General features: G+C 39.9%; 1 protein-coding gene across 19 annotated transcripts in view; it reads right to left on the reverse strand.

Annotated features, from left to right (window-relative positions):
• HERC1 (HECT and RLD domain containing E3 ubiquitin protein ligase family member 1) overlaps positions 1 to 14,567 on the reverse strand; it is a 224,822-nt gene that overhangs the window by 135,614 nt on the left and 74,641 nt on the right. For all 19 annotated transcript variants that reach the window (XM_070054352.1, XM_070054347.1, XM_070054350.1 and 16 more), the window contains exons 11-14: positions 13,894 to 14,028; positions 13,417 to 13,582; positions 3,378 to 3,503; positions 2,249 to 2,470 (exon numbers count right to left, since the gene is read on the reverse strand). In XM_070054352.1, the coding sequence (XP_069910453.1) occupies positions 2,249 to 2,470; positions 3,378 to 3,503; positions 13,417 to 13,582; positions 13,894 to 14,028 (649 nt within the window). The remainder of the gene's footprint in view (positions 1 to 2,248; positions 2,471 to 3,377; positions 3,504 to 13,416; positions 13,583 to 13,893; positions 14,029 to 14,567) is intronic.

The following is a 14,567-nucleotide window of genomic DNA, read 5'->3' on the forward strand; positions in this document are numbered from 1 at the left end:
CCGGCGCCGTGGCTCAATAGGCTAATCCTCCACCTTGCGGCGCCGGCACACCGGGTTCTAGTCCCGGTTGGGGCGCTGGATTCTGTCCCGGTTGCCCCTCTTCCAGGCCAGCTCTCTGCTATGGCCAGGGAGTGCAGTGGAGGATGGCCCAGGTGCTTGGGCCCTGCACCCCATGGGAGACCAGGAAAAGCACCTAGATCCTGGCTCCTGCCATCGGATCAGCGCGGTGCGCCGGCTGCAGCGGCGGCCATTGGAGGGTGAACCAACGGCAAAGGAAGACCTTTCTCTCTCTGTCTCTCTCTCTCACTGTCCACTCTGCCTGTCAAAAAAAAAAAAAAAAAAAAGTAGTATTTTATCTCCATTTCCATCAAATGCAAGTGTCTACTATAGCCCAAGTGACATAAGAAAGCCACTGCTTTTTATACAGCAAAAATGTTCCTTACAAATTTGAGAAAAAACTTCTGTCATAAACAAATGGATATACCATAACATTATTTCCATTCCATTTGTAGCCATTACTGGTTGCAGCTACCAAATATCAGACCAAATTTACATGTTTAAGTCTGAAATAAAAGAATTCTAAAGGAACAATTTTAGCTCTGACTTATCAGTCATTTAATGTGAAAAGAACAGAGCACTAAGATTTGTACAGAAAATAAAATATATAAATCCAGGGCCAGCACTGTGGCATAGCAGGTAAAGCCACTGCCTGCAGTGCCAGCATCCCATATGGGCACCAGTTCAAGGCTTGGCTGTTCCACTTCCGATCCAGCTCTGCTAGGGCCTGGGAAAGCAGCAGCAGATGGCCCAAGTCCTTGGGCCCCTGCACCCACGTGGGAGACCCAGAAGAAACTTCTGACTCTTGGCTTCAGATCTGCGCAGCTCCGGCCACTGTGGCCAATTGGGGAGTGAACCAGCAGATGAAAGACCTCTCTCTCTCTCTGCCTCTTCTTTTCTCTCTGTGTAACTCTTTCAATAATAATAATAATAATAAATAAAAAATATAACCCCAGCCTTGCAGAAGTATAGAAGATAGCCTGAAATAATACACAAACAATTGAGTCATACAATACACTCTGATCCTAAAAGTGCTGAGTAGTGCAGGAGTGTGCAGCAATAACCACATGGTTAGATTATCTGGCCAAGTGTTTCTAGAATAGCCAAGTTTTAAAGAAGCCATAGATTCACAGAAAAGAAAAACAAGCAAAGATGAAAACAAGCAAAAGTGTGTGATGTGCAATTTTGAGAAAACAGGAAGTTCAGATGAAAACGATGTGTGAGCCAAAGACAAAGGGTATGAGGGAGTTTTACTTTAACATGAAGAGAGTACTACAGCAGTGAGATGCTGAGAGGAAACCAGCGATAGTGACAATAACTTAGAATACTACTAGTAGAACTGCATCAGGATAGCCTAGGTTAGAACTCAAAGCAACAGAAAAGGAAAAAGGGATGGATTTCAGAAATACCACAGGGTAAGAATTACTGGTATCCCAAAACTCGGAAATCTATAGGATTCTTCGTCTTGTCTTCAAATAACCAGCGTATTCTTAGTTGGTACCAATCATGTTGTTTAATTGTTAAGATTGTATCTGGTAAGATTAATCTCTTGCTCATTATTCTCTTTAAAAATGCTGTTGAGGGGTCGGCTCTGTGGCACAGAGGGTAAAGCCGCTGCCTGCAGTGCCAGAATCCCATTTAGACGCCAATTCAAGTCCCGGCTGCTCCACTTCAATCCAGCTCTCTGCTGTGGCCTGGGAAAGCAGAGGAAGATGGCCCAAATCTTTGGGCCCCTGCACCCACCTGGAAGAAGCTCCTGGCTCCTGGCTTCAGATTGGTACAGCTCTGACCACTGCGGAATTGGGGAGTGAACCAGTGGATGGGAGACCTCCCCCGCTCCCTCCCTCCCTCTCTCTATCTCTCTCTCTCCGCCTCTCCTTCTATCTCTGTGTAACTCTGACTTTCAAATAAATAAATATTTTTTTAAAAATGCTGTTGACTATTTTTACCTGTTTTTTTCTTCTACATTAACATCAGAAAAATTTGGTAAAATTCTAATATAAATCTCTTTGGATTTCTGAATTACACACATTTGGTGCCCACAATATATTTCAGGAGTTCCAATCTGCTTTCCCCCTTGGAGGAAGGGGAGGCTGCAGTTTTTTTTATAAGTGTTTAAATATCAAAATACTTTGACCTGAAGAAATGACTACCTCTTGATTCTTTTTTTTAGTATAATGAAAAAACTTACTGTGTAAAATCCTAAATTTCTTAAGAGAGTCTTCATCAAAATTTCAGCCAGATGGGTGTCTGGATGGCAGCTCTGAGTGCCATAAGGTTGATCTGACAGGTTGCCATAACCAGTACACACAGAAGAGAGGTCAGCAGCATCAGAGGGTGAGCTGTAGCCAAGTAGGGAGGCTACATGGGTATGATCTTGCAAACTTGTTAGAATTATATCCAGTTGCATTCGCTAAAGGACAGTAAAATATAAACATGTAAATAACTAGCTTTAAATGCACTCGAAGGTGGAAGCAGATCTTATGAATAAACTGTATAAATGCTGCTAATTAATTCATTTAATAGTCTGATAAACAATAATCTTTAAGTATGTAATTATAAGAAAACTACAAATTAATACCATTCAGGAAAATGCAAGCTATAGGTTTTTATTTCATCCTTTATTATAATACCTAAAACTAAGCTAAAAATGGCATATTGCATAATAATTTTAGTACTAAGTAGACAGGAACAGGAAATACCAAAAGATAAATTACAGTACAATGACAATTACTAACTTTATGTTTAAAATATGGCACTTGGAATCTAAATAATGCAAAATATTCACTGGAATATATCTGTGGATACATTGCCAATAAGTGCCACTTTCCCCCCTCAAGTCTACAGCTGTACAATAGTTTCCTCTACTTGATCTAGCAAAATGTACATATTTAATATACATAAGATAAAAGTGAAAAAATACACTCTTATTATCAAATACTTTTCCCAACAGTTATCTTTTATTTTTCATATCAACAATTTCAGACAATGTTCTGGACAAGAAACCAACAGTAGGAGAACGTGCCCTTGATTTCAACTCAGCACACTACAAATAAACCACAGTCTCTGGTTCAACACTGTAACACTGGAAAACAAGTTATTATTCTAATAATTAACTCCTAATAATTAAATAAATTTCTTCACCAGTGGACACTAGATCTGGGAATTCTTTCAGCATATAATATTATTTCAGCATATTAATATTTATCTAGCAAGTTAAGTACTATTCCATGAATACATGTAATTGATTAGCTTTATTTTTCTCTCAGTCCAATTTTTTGAGATACTACTGGCTTACTCGATACCGTGCAAAGCCTTACCTGTCCTTTAGACAAGCTTTCCCATCTATCAGGTCCTTGGGGTAAAAGAGAATGAAGTAATTCCATCCGTTCTCGTAATGGAGGTAATAGCATGGTAGCTCCCACTGAAAGAGTTTCAATTACCACCTAATTTAAAAATAGAAAAAAGAATTGATTTGACTAGCTCTTGTCTTTTTAACAAAAACATGAAAAGTGAACCCACTATTGGCATTGTGAAAATATAAAGAAAATGGTTTAGATGTCTTTTTTAACATTCTTATAAAATTTATTTGAAAGAAAGAGTTACAGTGAGATTAAGCAGTGAGAGAATCAGTCTTCCATCCACTGGTTCACTCCTCAAATGCTATCAATGTTGGGGACTTAGCAAAGCTGAAGCCAGGAGGCTTGGAACTCCATCCAGGTTTCCCACGTGGGTGGCAAGGGCCAAGTACTTGGACCATCTTCTGCTGCTTTCTCAGGTGCATTAGCAGGGAGCTGAATCAGAAGTCTAGCAGCTGGGTCCTGAATCAGTGCTCATATGACATGCCAGCAACACGGGCAGTGGCTTAACCCTCTATGCCACAATGCCGGCCCTCTAGATGTTTTTAAGAAGACCAGAATATGTATTTTGGATTTGCTATTAAATAGCTAAACATCACACAACAAATATTTAGTGTTGCATCTATAGCATTGGGCTGGGTAAGGATCTGTGCAAAGTTACATTTATACAGGCCCTGTTTTCACAAGCATAATATCTAATGGGAAAGACTAAGAGCAAGTAATTTAAAGTATGAAAGTAACACAGACTAAGTAAAAAGAAACAGGAACTTGAGTGAGTACAGACACTCAGAGGCAAGTAACATGGCCTTTGGGGCTTATGGAAGGTCGACCTGAGGATGAGGCATTTAAGAACTAAAGAATTAGCAGGACTTAGACAAAGGCAAAGTGGGAGCAGCATAAGGAAAAGCTACCTAGCTGCAATATCTTAGGCCTCACAATTTCTCCAGATCATGACTTCTTCATTGCAAAATTCAAGTGTTAGACTAGATAAACTCAACAGTGTTTTTAAGTTCTAATACTCAATTTTTCTATAAGTCAACGTTCCTAATTCTTTGAATTAGTATAATGATTGAAAAATCCAGGGGCCAGCACTGTGGTGTAGCAGGTAAGGCCACCGCCTACAGTGTCAGCACCCCATGTGGGTGCCAGTTCGAGTGCCGGCTGCTCCACTTCCAATACAGCTCTCCGCTATGGCCCAGGAAAGCAGCAGATGATGGTCCAGATCCTTGGGTCCCTGCACCCATGTGGGAGACCCAGAAGCAGCTCCTGGATCCTGGCTTCGGATCAGCACAACTCCAGCTGTTGCAATCATTTAGGCAGTGAACCAGCAGATGGAAGACTCTCTGCCTCTGCCTCTGCCTCTGTAACTCTTTCAAATAAATAAATCTTTAAAAAAATCCAAAAGTATAAAAAGAATTAATAAACTTTCCATCTAAATCCATCTAAAAGAATGGAAAGGGCATAACAAGCCCTGAGTTCATTAGCAATTTTTTTAAAAAGATTTATTTATTTATTTGAAAGTCAGAGTTACACAGAGAGAGGAGAGGCAGAGAGAGGTCTTCCATCCGATGGTTCACTCCCCAGATGGCTGCAACGGCCGGAGCTGTGCCAATCCGAAGCCGGGAGCTTCTTCCAGGTCTCCCACGTGGGTGCAGAAACCTAAGGACTTGGGTCATTTTCTACTGCTATCCCAGGCCATAGCAGAGAGCTGGACAGGAAGTGGAGCAGCTGGCGCTCCAGGACAGGGCGTTAACCCACTGTGCCACAGCGCCGCCCCCTGAGTTCATTAGAAATTTTAAAGAAATTTATGAAAGCGATAAAAACTAACAGATAAGGTTCCATTAAAAAAAAAAAAAAAAAAAAAAACAGCAACCACAAGGGGAGAAAAAAATCTTAAAAAAAAAAATCTTAAAAACAAAAATTACGGGGCTGGCATTGTGGCTTAGTGGGTAAGGCTGCTACCACTTGTGATGTCGGCATCCCATATGGGCACAGGCTCGAGTCCTTTTTGCTTTACTTCTGATCCAGCTCTTTTCTATGGCCTGGGAAAGCAGTAGAAGATGGCCCAAATCCTTGGAACTTTGCACCCACATGGGAGACCTGGAAGAGGTTCCTGGCTCCTGGTCCAGTAGTCCAATAATAAGAAGTTCCAAAAAGAAGAGAAAACAACGAAGAGGAAATTAACAAACTCCTGGAAGATAATTTCTTAAAAGTAAGGTTCTAACTTTTGAAGAGTCCACCCAAATATACACAACAATGGATAAAATTGTACCCATATCAGTTCATATCATTTTGAAATTTGAAAATGCATGACAACTAGAATTTGCTAGTACTCCAAGTACATACAAATGGCCAAAAACTTGAACAACACTGATTTTTCTAAGTAACAGTGAAAGCTAGAAAAAAGTAAAGCAATGACTTCTTCACAATTCGGATACAAAAATTATTTGCAATATAGAATTCTATTCCCAAACTATTCATGAAGATATTCAATTCTCAAAATATTTTAAGTTTCAAAAAATATATTTCCTTTTGCCCCACTCTCAGAAGCTACTGATGGATGCAGAAACCCAGCAAAAACTACTTTAGCCAAATGATCAAGGTCAACATTGTCTGTAATAAAATATATCAATATCATGAAGCCTCTGTTATTTATTAAGGAAACAGCATTTCTGCATCATTGACAAAAACACAAAATTTAATCTAATCATCAAAAAAGAACAGAGAACTGTTCAGTAAAATGACTGACCAGCAGTCATTTCAGAGTCAGGAATATAAAAGACAAGCAAAAACCAAGGAATTGTTAGAGGAGGCTAAAGAAGAAATGTAGTATGGGACCCTACAACAGAACAAGAACAATAAGTGGAAACTGATAAAATTTCTTTTTCTATTTTTGTGAGATTTATTTCATTATTTGAAAGACAGAGTGAACAAGAAGAGGGAGAGACTGAGAGATGGATCTTCCATCCACTGAGTTATTACTCAAATGTCTACAATGGCTGAGGCTGATCCAGGCCAAAGCCAGGGGTCCAGAACTCCATCCAGGGCCTGATTATTTGGGACATTCTCCACTGCCTTCTCCAGCACATTAGCAGGGAGCTGGATCATAGGCATAGTAGCAAGGATTCAAACAAGCACTCCAATATGGGATACCAGTGGCACAGGTGGTGGCTTAACCAGATGGCACCACACACTATCAGCCCCAAGTTTAATTATTAGTAAACCAACATAATTTCTTGGTTTTGGTCATTATACTATGCAAGACATTAATGTTAGGGGATCTGGGTAAGAGATAAATGAAAATTATGTTATTTATGCAACTTTTCCTAAGGTCAACAATTGGTTCAAAATAAAAAACTAAAAGAAATTCAGACAAAGGAAGGAAAGTGGGAAAGCACACAAGAAACAACACGAACAGTGGCAAATGACTAGTAGCTTCACGGATAAGGAAGGAGAAAACAAAATAGCCATTAACAGGAACAACCCTACACACATTGTGGGAAAACCCATCTCTAAATTCTCTTCTAAAATGAGGTGGCTACCACGGAGAGCCAAGGAACAGACAAATCCAAAGATAAATGTTTATTAAAAATTTACTTATTTATTTGAAAGGCAGAGTTGCAAAGAGAGGGAGCAAGACAGAAAGAGAGATCTTCCATCCTGCTGGTTCACTCCCCAGATGGCCACAATGGCCAGAGCTAATGTGCCTGGGAAAGCAGCAACAGATGGCCCAAGTCCTCGGGGCCCTGCACCTGAGTGAGAAACCCAGAAGCGCCTGGCCCCTGGCTTCCAACTGGCACAGCTCCAGCCATTGCCAACCATTTGGGGAGTGATCCTGTGGACAGAAGACTCTCCCCCTCCAATAAATAAATCTTTAAAAAATAAAAATGAAAAATGAAAAACTGGCATAAAATGCAATAAAAATCACTCTTTTAATGTTTAAAATTTAGCTGTTCTTAGTATTCAACAAAGTTGTACCACCATCATTAGCAAATTTTAGAATATTTTCATCACCTCAGAAAAAAATCTCTGTACCCATTTGCAGTTATTCCCCATCTCCCCATGCCACCCCCCTGACAACCACTGATATATCTTCTGTCTCTATGGAATCATATAATATGTTGCCTTTTGTGTCTGGCTTCTTCCACTTAGCATAATTTTAATAAGGTTCAGTGGTATTACAGCATGTATCTTCGCATCATTCCTTTTTACGGCTCAATAATGTTATATCCTATGGGTATAACATGCTTCACCCATCTGTTGACAGACATTTGTGCTGGTTGCATCTTTTGACTATTATGAATAATGCTGCTATAAACATTCATGTACAAGTTTTTATGTGGACATACATTTTAATTCTATTGGATACAGACCTAGTAGTGGAACTGCTGGGTCATATGGTAACTCTGTTTAACTATGTAAGGGACTGCTTAATTGTTTTCCAAAGCAGCTGCACCATGGTGTATTCTTATTAGTGATGTAGAAGGGTTCTAATTTATCCATCTCCTCCAACACTTGCTACTGCCTTTCTGACTTTCACCATTTAGTCGATGTTAACAGTATATCATTGTGATTTTCATTTGCATTTGCCTAATAACTAATGTGATTATGGACCATTTGTATATCTTATTAGGAGATTGGTCTACTCAGATTCTTGACCCATTTTTTAAACTGAGTTGGTTTTTAAATTGTTGAGTTGTAAGGGTCTTTATATGTTCTAGAAACTAGAACCTTATCAGATAGACAACTTGCAAATATTTCTCCCATTCTGAGAACTACTTTCAATTTCTTGATAGGTCTTTTGAAGCACAAATTTATAAAAACTTTGATGAATCTCAATTTAATTTTTCCTTTGGTTGCTTGTGTTTTGATGTCATATCTAAGAAGCCTAATCCTTGGTCATAAAGATTCATACCTGTTTTATTCTTTGAATTTTATAGTTGTAGCTCTTTCATTTAGGTATTTCATCACTTTTGAGTTAATTTTTTTTATATACTAAATAAGGTAAGGGCCCCATGTCATTCTTTTGCAGCACCATTTGTTGAAAAGATTATTCTTTTTCCCAATGAACTGTTTTGGTACTTATGTAGAAAATCAATAAACTGGAAATATGGGTTTACTTCTGGGCTCTCAATTGTATTCCACTGACCTACATGTCTAACCTTCTGTCAGCATTGCTCTGTTTTGATTACTGCAGCTAGAAAGCACTAAGTTTTTTGTTTTGTTTTGTTTTTTTGTACTAAGTTTTCAAGTTAGGGAATTGTGACTCTTCCAACCTTGTTCCTTAAGATTGCTTTCACTATTCTGGCTCCCCTGAATTATCACACAAATTTTTTAAAAAAAATATTTATTTGTTTTAAAGGTAGAGTTACAGATAGAAAGAGGGAGAGACAAAGGTCTTCCATCTGCTGGTTCACTCCACAAATGGTTGCAATGGCTGGAGCTGAGACGATCCGGAACCAAGATCCAAGAGCTTCTTCCGGGTCTCACACATGGGTGCAGGGTCCCATTTGGGCCATATTCCACTGTTCTCCCAAGTCATACCAGAGAGCTAGATTGAAAGAGGAGCTGCCAGGACATGAAACGGTGCCCAAATGGGATGCTTACACTGCAGGCGGAGGCTTAGCCTACTATGCAACACTGCCAGCCCCTCCAATTGATTTTTTTTTTTTTTTTGGACAGGCAGTTAGACAGTGAGAGAGATAGAGACATAGAGAAAGGTCTTCCTTCCATTAGTTTACCCCCTCAAATGGCCGTCACGGCCGGCACCCTGCAGCCAGCGCTGCGCTGATGCAAAGCCAGGAGCCAGTTGCTTCCTCCTGGTCTCCACGCGGGTGCAGGCAGGGCCCAAGCACTTGGGCCATCCTCCACTGCCTTACCGGGTTCCAGCAGAGAGCTGGACTGGAAGAGGAGCAGCCGGGACAGAATCTGGCGCTCTGACCAGGACTAGAACCTGGGGTGCCGGCACCGCAGGCGGAGGATTAGCTTAGTGAGCTGCAGCGCCAGCCTCCAATTGAATTTTAAGATCAATTTTTGCCAAACAAAGGCAGTTGGCATTTTGATAGTGATTCCAGTGAATCTACAAATCAATCTGGGGAGTAAAGACATCTTTAGAATATTGTCAACAAGCCAAGAACAACAGATTTCTTTATTGATTTATATCTTCCATAATTTCATTCAATAATGTTTTATATTTTGGCATATATATCTTCCACCGATTTTGTTAAATTTATTCCTAAATATTCTATTCTTTTTGATGCTTTTGTATGTAAATTTAAATTTCGTTTTTAGATTATGCATTGCTCATTTGTAGACATACAACTGATTACTGTATATTGAACCTATATCGTGCAATCTTTCTGATTCATTCATTAGCACTACTAGGTGTTTTGTTTTTTATCTGTGGAATCTTTAGGATTTTTTTTTTAAGGTTTATTTTATTTATTTGAAAGGTAGAATTACAAAGCAAGGGAGAAAGAAAAAGATCTTCCATCTGCTGTTTTACTCCCCAAGTGGCCACAATGTTCGCGGCTGTACCAGGTCAAAGCCAGGAGCCAGAAGCTTCTTCCAGGTCTCTCACGTTGGTGCAAGGGCCAAGCACTTGAGCCACCTTCTGCTGCTTTCCCAGGCCTGCCAGCAGGGAGCTGGATCAGAAGTGGAGCAGCAGGACTGGAATTGCCACACAAATGGGATGCCAGCATCGCAGGTGGCAGCTTTACCTACTATACCATGACACTGGCCCTAGGATTTTCTCTGAGCAAAATCGTATCATCTACAAATAGAAATATTTTTATTTCACCCTTTCCAATCTGGAAGTATTTTATTTCTTTATCTTGCATAACCGCCCTGGATTGAACTAAAATGACAAGAGTAGAAATTCTCTTATTTCTGATTGAACAGGAAAAGCCGTAAATCTTTCTCCATTGAGACAATATAAGCTGTGAATTTTTAATAGATGTCCTCTATCAGGTTAAGAAAGTTCTCGTCTACTCCTGGTTTGCTAAATGTATTAATCTTGAAAGGATACTGAATTTTGTCAGATACTTTTTCTACATCTATTGAGACAATCATATGATCTTTGTTCTTTATTCTTTTAACATAATCAGTTACAACAATAAATCTTCATATTTTGAAACAACCTAGTATTCCTGGTTTGTATATCACTTGTTTTTGGTACATAATATATCAGATAAGTTGTCAGATTTGGTTTGCCTATAGTTTGTTGAGGACTTTATATCTACATTCACAAAGGATACAACTTATACTTTACTTTTTTTTTTTTTTTTGCAACATTTTTGTCCAATGTGGTTTTTGTTGTTGTTGTTTTGAAAGAGGTAGAGATGGAGGGAGACAGATAGGGAGAGAGCTCCTGCCCACAGGTTCGATCCCCAAATGCCCACAATGGCTGGGGCTAGAACCAGAAGCTACTTGCAATCCAGGTCTCCATGTGGGTGGCAAGGACCCAAAAATTACAGCCATCTCCACTGTTTCCAAGGGTCTCATTGGCAGGAAGCTGGAGTCAAGGAGCCAGAGCTAGGAATCAAACCTAGGCCCTCTAATGTAGGATACAGAATTATTAATCACAAGGCTAAATTCCCAATATAATCTCATTCTGATCACAGGGTAATATTGGTCTCAAAGAGCATAGTCCAGAAGTATTTACTCCTCTTCTATCTAGAAGAGTTTGTAAAGAAGTGGTGTGGATCCTTCTTCTAAACATTTAGAACTCACTAGTGTAGCCATTTTGGCTTGGGTTTCTCTCTACAGGAATTCTTTCTATTTTTTAGGAATTCAATTTCTCATTATAGGTCCATTCAGGTTTTATATTTCTTCTTGAGTTAGCTATGGCAGTTTGTTTCTAGGAATTTGTTCATCTAGGTTATCTAATCCGTTGGCATACAATCATTATAATCTTTTTGATATCTACAGAGTTGGTGGTAATTTCTCTTTTGTTCATTCCTAGTTATTTTCTTTCTTTTGTTCCCAGTCTAACTAGAGAATTGTCAATTTTGTTGATCTTTTCAAACAATCAATACTTGGTTCCCCTGATTTTCTCAACTGTTTTTTTTATTCTTTAAAGTGACTCTAATCCACATTCTTCTTATTATATCTTCTTATTATTTACTTGCTTTGGGTTAACTTGGCCCTCTTAATTTCTTAATGTGGAAGATTAAATTACTGATTTGAGATCTTTTTTAGTATAGGCACTTACAGATAAAAACTGTCTTCTAAGTACAGTTTTTTGCTGTATTTTCTAAGTTTTGGAGGGTTGTGTTTCTATTTTAATGCATCTCCAAATATTGCTTAATTTCCCTTGTGATCTATTTTTTGATCCATTGGTTACTGAGTATATTACTTAAAACTTACTTTACTGAGGCAAGCATTTAGCCTAGCAGTTAAGACAGGTAAGAAGCCTGCATGCCATCTCTGAGTATCCAGATTACTGTCAATAGTAAACCCAGGTCCTGACCCTTGCTTTCTGCTGATGGAGATGCTGGGAGGTGGTGGTGATGGCTCAAGTAACTGGGTTCCTGCCAGCTATGTGACAGACATGGCTTGGGTTCCTAGCTTCCAGAATCAGCCAGGCCCAGTCCCGGCTGCATTTGCACAGACAGGATCACACTCTCTCTTGCTCTCTTTCCTTCTCTCCCTCTCGTTCTTTCTCCAAAAGTAAATTTTAAAAATTTTGAATTATTGTACATTTTATCCTTACTTATGAAAAAGTTTATTTTTATTTTTGTGTTTTGTATTACAAAAAAGATACTGGGTCCGGTGCTGTAGCATAGCAGGTAAAGCTGCTGCCTGCAGTGCCGGCATCCCATATAGGTGCCAGTTCAAGTCCTGGATGCTCCACTTCCAATCCAGCTCTCTGTTACAACCTGGGAAAGCAGCAGAGATGGCCCAAGTCCTTGGGCTCCTGCACTTGCACGGGAGACCCAGATGAAGCTCCTAGCTCCTGGCTTCAGATTAGTGCAGCTCCAGGCAGTGTGGCCAATTGGGGAGTGAACCAATGGATGGAAGACCTCTCTCTCTGCTTCTGCTCTCTCTGTGTAACTCTGACTTTCAAATAAATAAGGCTGGCGCCGTGGCTCAATAGGCTAATCCTCCGCCTATGGCGCCGGCACCCCGGGTTCTAGTACTGGTCAGAGAGCTGGATTCTGTCCCAGTTGCCCCACTTCCAGGCCAGCTCTCTGCTGTGGCCCGGGAGTGCTGTGGAGGATGGCCCAAGTGCTTGGGCGTTGCACTCGCATGGGAGACCAGGGAAGCACCTGGCTCCTGGCTTCAGATCAGCACAGTGCACCAGCTGCAGCGCACTGGCAGCAGCAGCCATTGTGGGGTGAACCAACAGAAAAAGGAAGACCTTTCTCTCTGTCTCTCTCTCTCACACTCCACTCTGCCTGTCAAAATAAATAAATAAATAAATACATAAAAATAAATAAAGCTTTAAAAAAGAAGAATTTAAGGTCCTCCAAATTAGTATTGTATTATAATACCAAATAAGCTTTAAAAACTACACTCTCCTTGTTTATAATCATTAGTCTATTCCAGACCACTTATTCTTCTCAAGCCAACCTTTCTCTCCTAGCTCTGAATGACCTAGTCCACTTACTCAGGTACTATTTTTAACCAAATTATCATGCACTTGGCACTGAACACAACAAAATACATAAAAACAGGTCCTTGCCTTCAGAAATTCACCTAGGGGAAAAGATACACACGTTTGTAAATAGGTAACTATAATACAATGTGATACAGTCAGACTACAAACATGAGAAACCTACCTGGTGGGAGGGCAGGAAGTTAAAGGTTTCTCAGAGATAGTACATGTGATTGCTCTCTTAAAGGATGAGTTAGCCAAAATATCTACTGCCACCAAAGAAATAGATAAGGGGAAGAAACATCCAACTGAAATTGTCCAGTGTACAGTTTATGTTGTATAGCTATACTCTCCAGGAAAGATGTGACTTACGATACAGAGTTACAAGTCCTATTCTCTTACTTCTTGGATTTCATCAGGGACAGTTGAGTCCATCAGCCTGAAGAGCAAATTCCGAAGTGGACCTGCCTGTCTTCCAAGAATACTGGTAGCTACACCTCCCGCAAGTGCGAGAGCTAGGTGATTTGAAAGCAGCTTCAGGCAGAGCTTGAGGAAATTGTGGTGTTCCCTGAAACAAAATACACTGTTAAAAATTTCTGAAACATAAAAGTGCATGTGCTATCCAGTTTGGGCAACATCTTTTTTCTTTAGAACTCTTGTCAAGGTATGACCAACAACAAATTTTAAAACATGATTTGTGAAATCATGAATAACTTTTCCTAGAGGTTATTATCAACAACAATTTTAACCCATTTCTAGCTGATAAAAAGGCTTCATATTATTTGGAGACAGGAAGCAAAAAATAGTAAGTCAAAACTCAAAAGGAGTAATTAACGTATGTGTGCACACATATAATACACATACATATCTACAACATACCTTGATGAAGGGAAAGGGAGTGGGGGAATCTCACTGTTTATTTTATCACAGTATCTCTCAAGAAAAGAACGCAGATGTGAAAAGGTACTCTCTTCAAGATCTACACAATAAGGTCGGTGCCATGCAACAACTTGTCTAGGACAAAGCATAAGAAAAAAATCATAAAATAGCCTTAAAGTATAATTTTCATACATGATCAAAAATTAAAACATTAAGGCTAAGAGATTTCAACAAGATATACAGAACTTGTTGATTATTAAGATGACCAAAGGCTTCATTGTAGCAAAAGAGGAAAACCAGATTTCACCAACTTCAAGAAGAAAACAGGTAATCATCATGTCTTTTGGAAGGCTTGAACATCAACTCACCTGTAGGCAGACAGCTGAACTACACAATCTACAAAAGAGTCTATAAAATGTGAGGCCAGTGCCGTGGCACAGATTAATCCTCTGCCTGCAGCGCTGGCATCCCATATGGGCGCCAGTTCTAGTCCCAGCTGCTCCACTCCCAATCCAGCTCTCTGCTATGGCCTGGGAAAGCAGAAGATGGCCCAAGTGCTTGGGCCCCTGTACCCACGTGGGAGATCAGAAATAAGCACCTGGCTCCTGGCTTTGGATCAGCACAGCGCCAGCAGTAGTGGCCATTTGGGGAGTGACCCAACAGAGCAAAGAACT

Source organism: Oryctolagus cuniculus, chromosome 12 (assembly GCF_964237555.1).
Source record: "Oryctolagus cuniculus chromosome 12, mOryCun1.1, whole genome shotgun sequence".
Classification (NCBI taxonomy): domain Eukaryota; kingdom Metazoa; phylum Chordata; class Mammalia; order Lagomorpha; family Leporidae; genus Oryctolagus; species Oryctolagus cuniculus.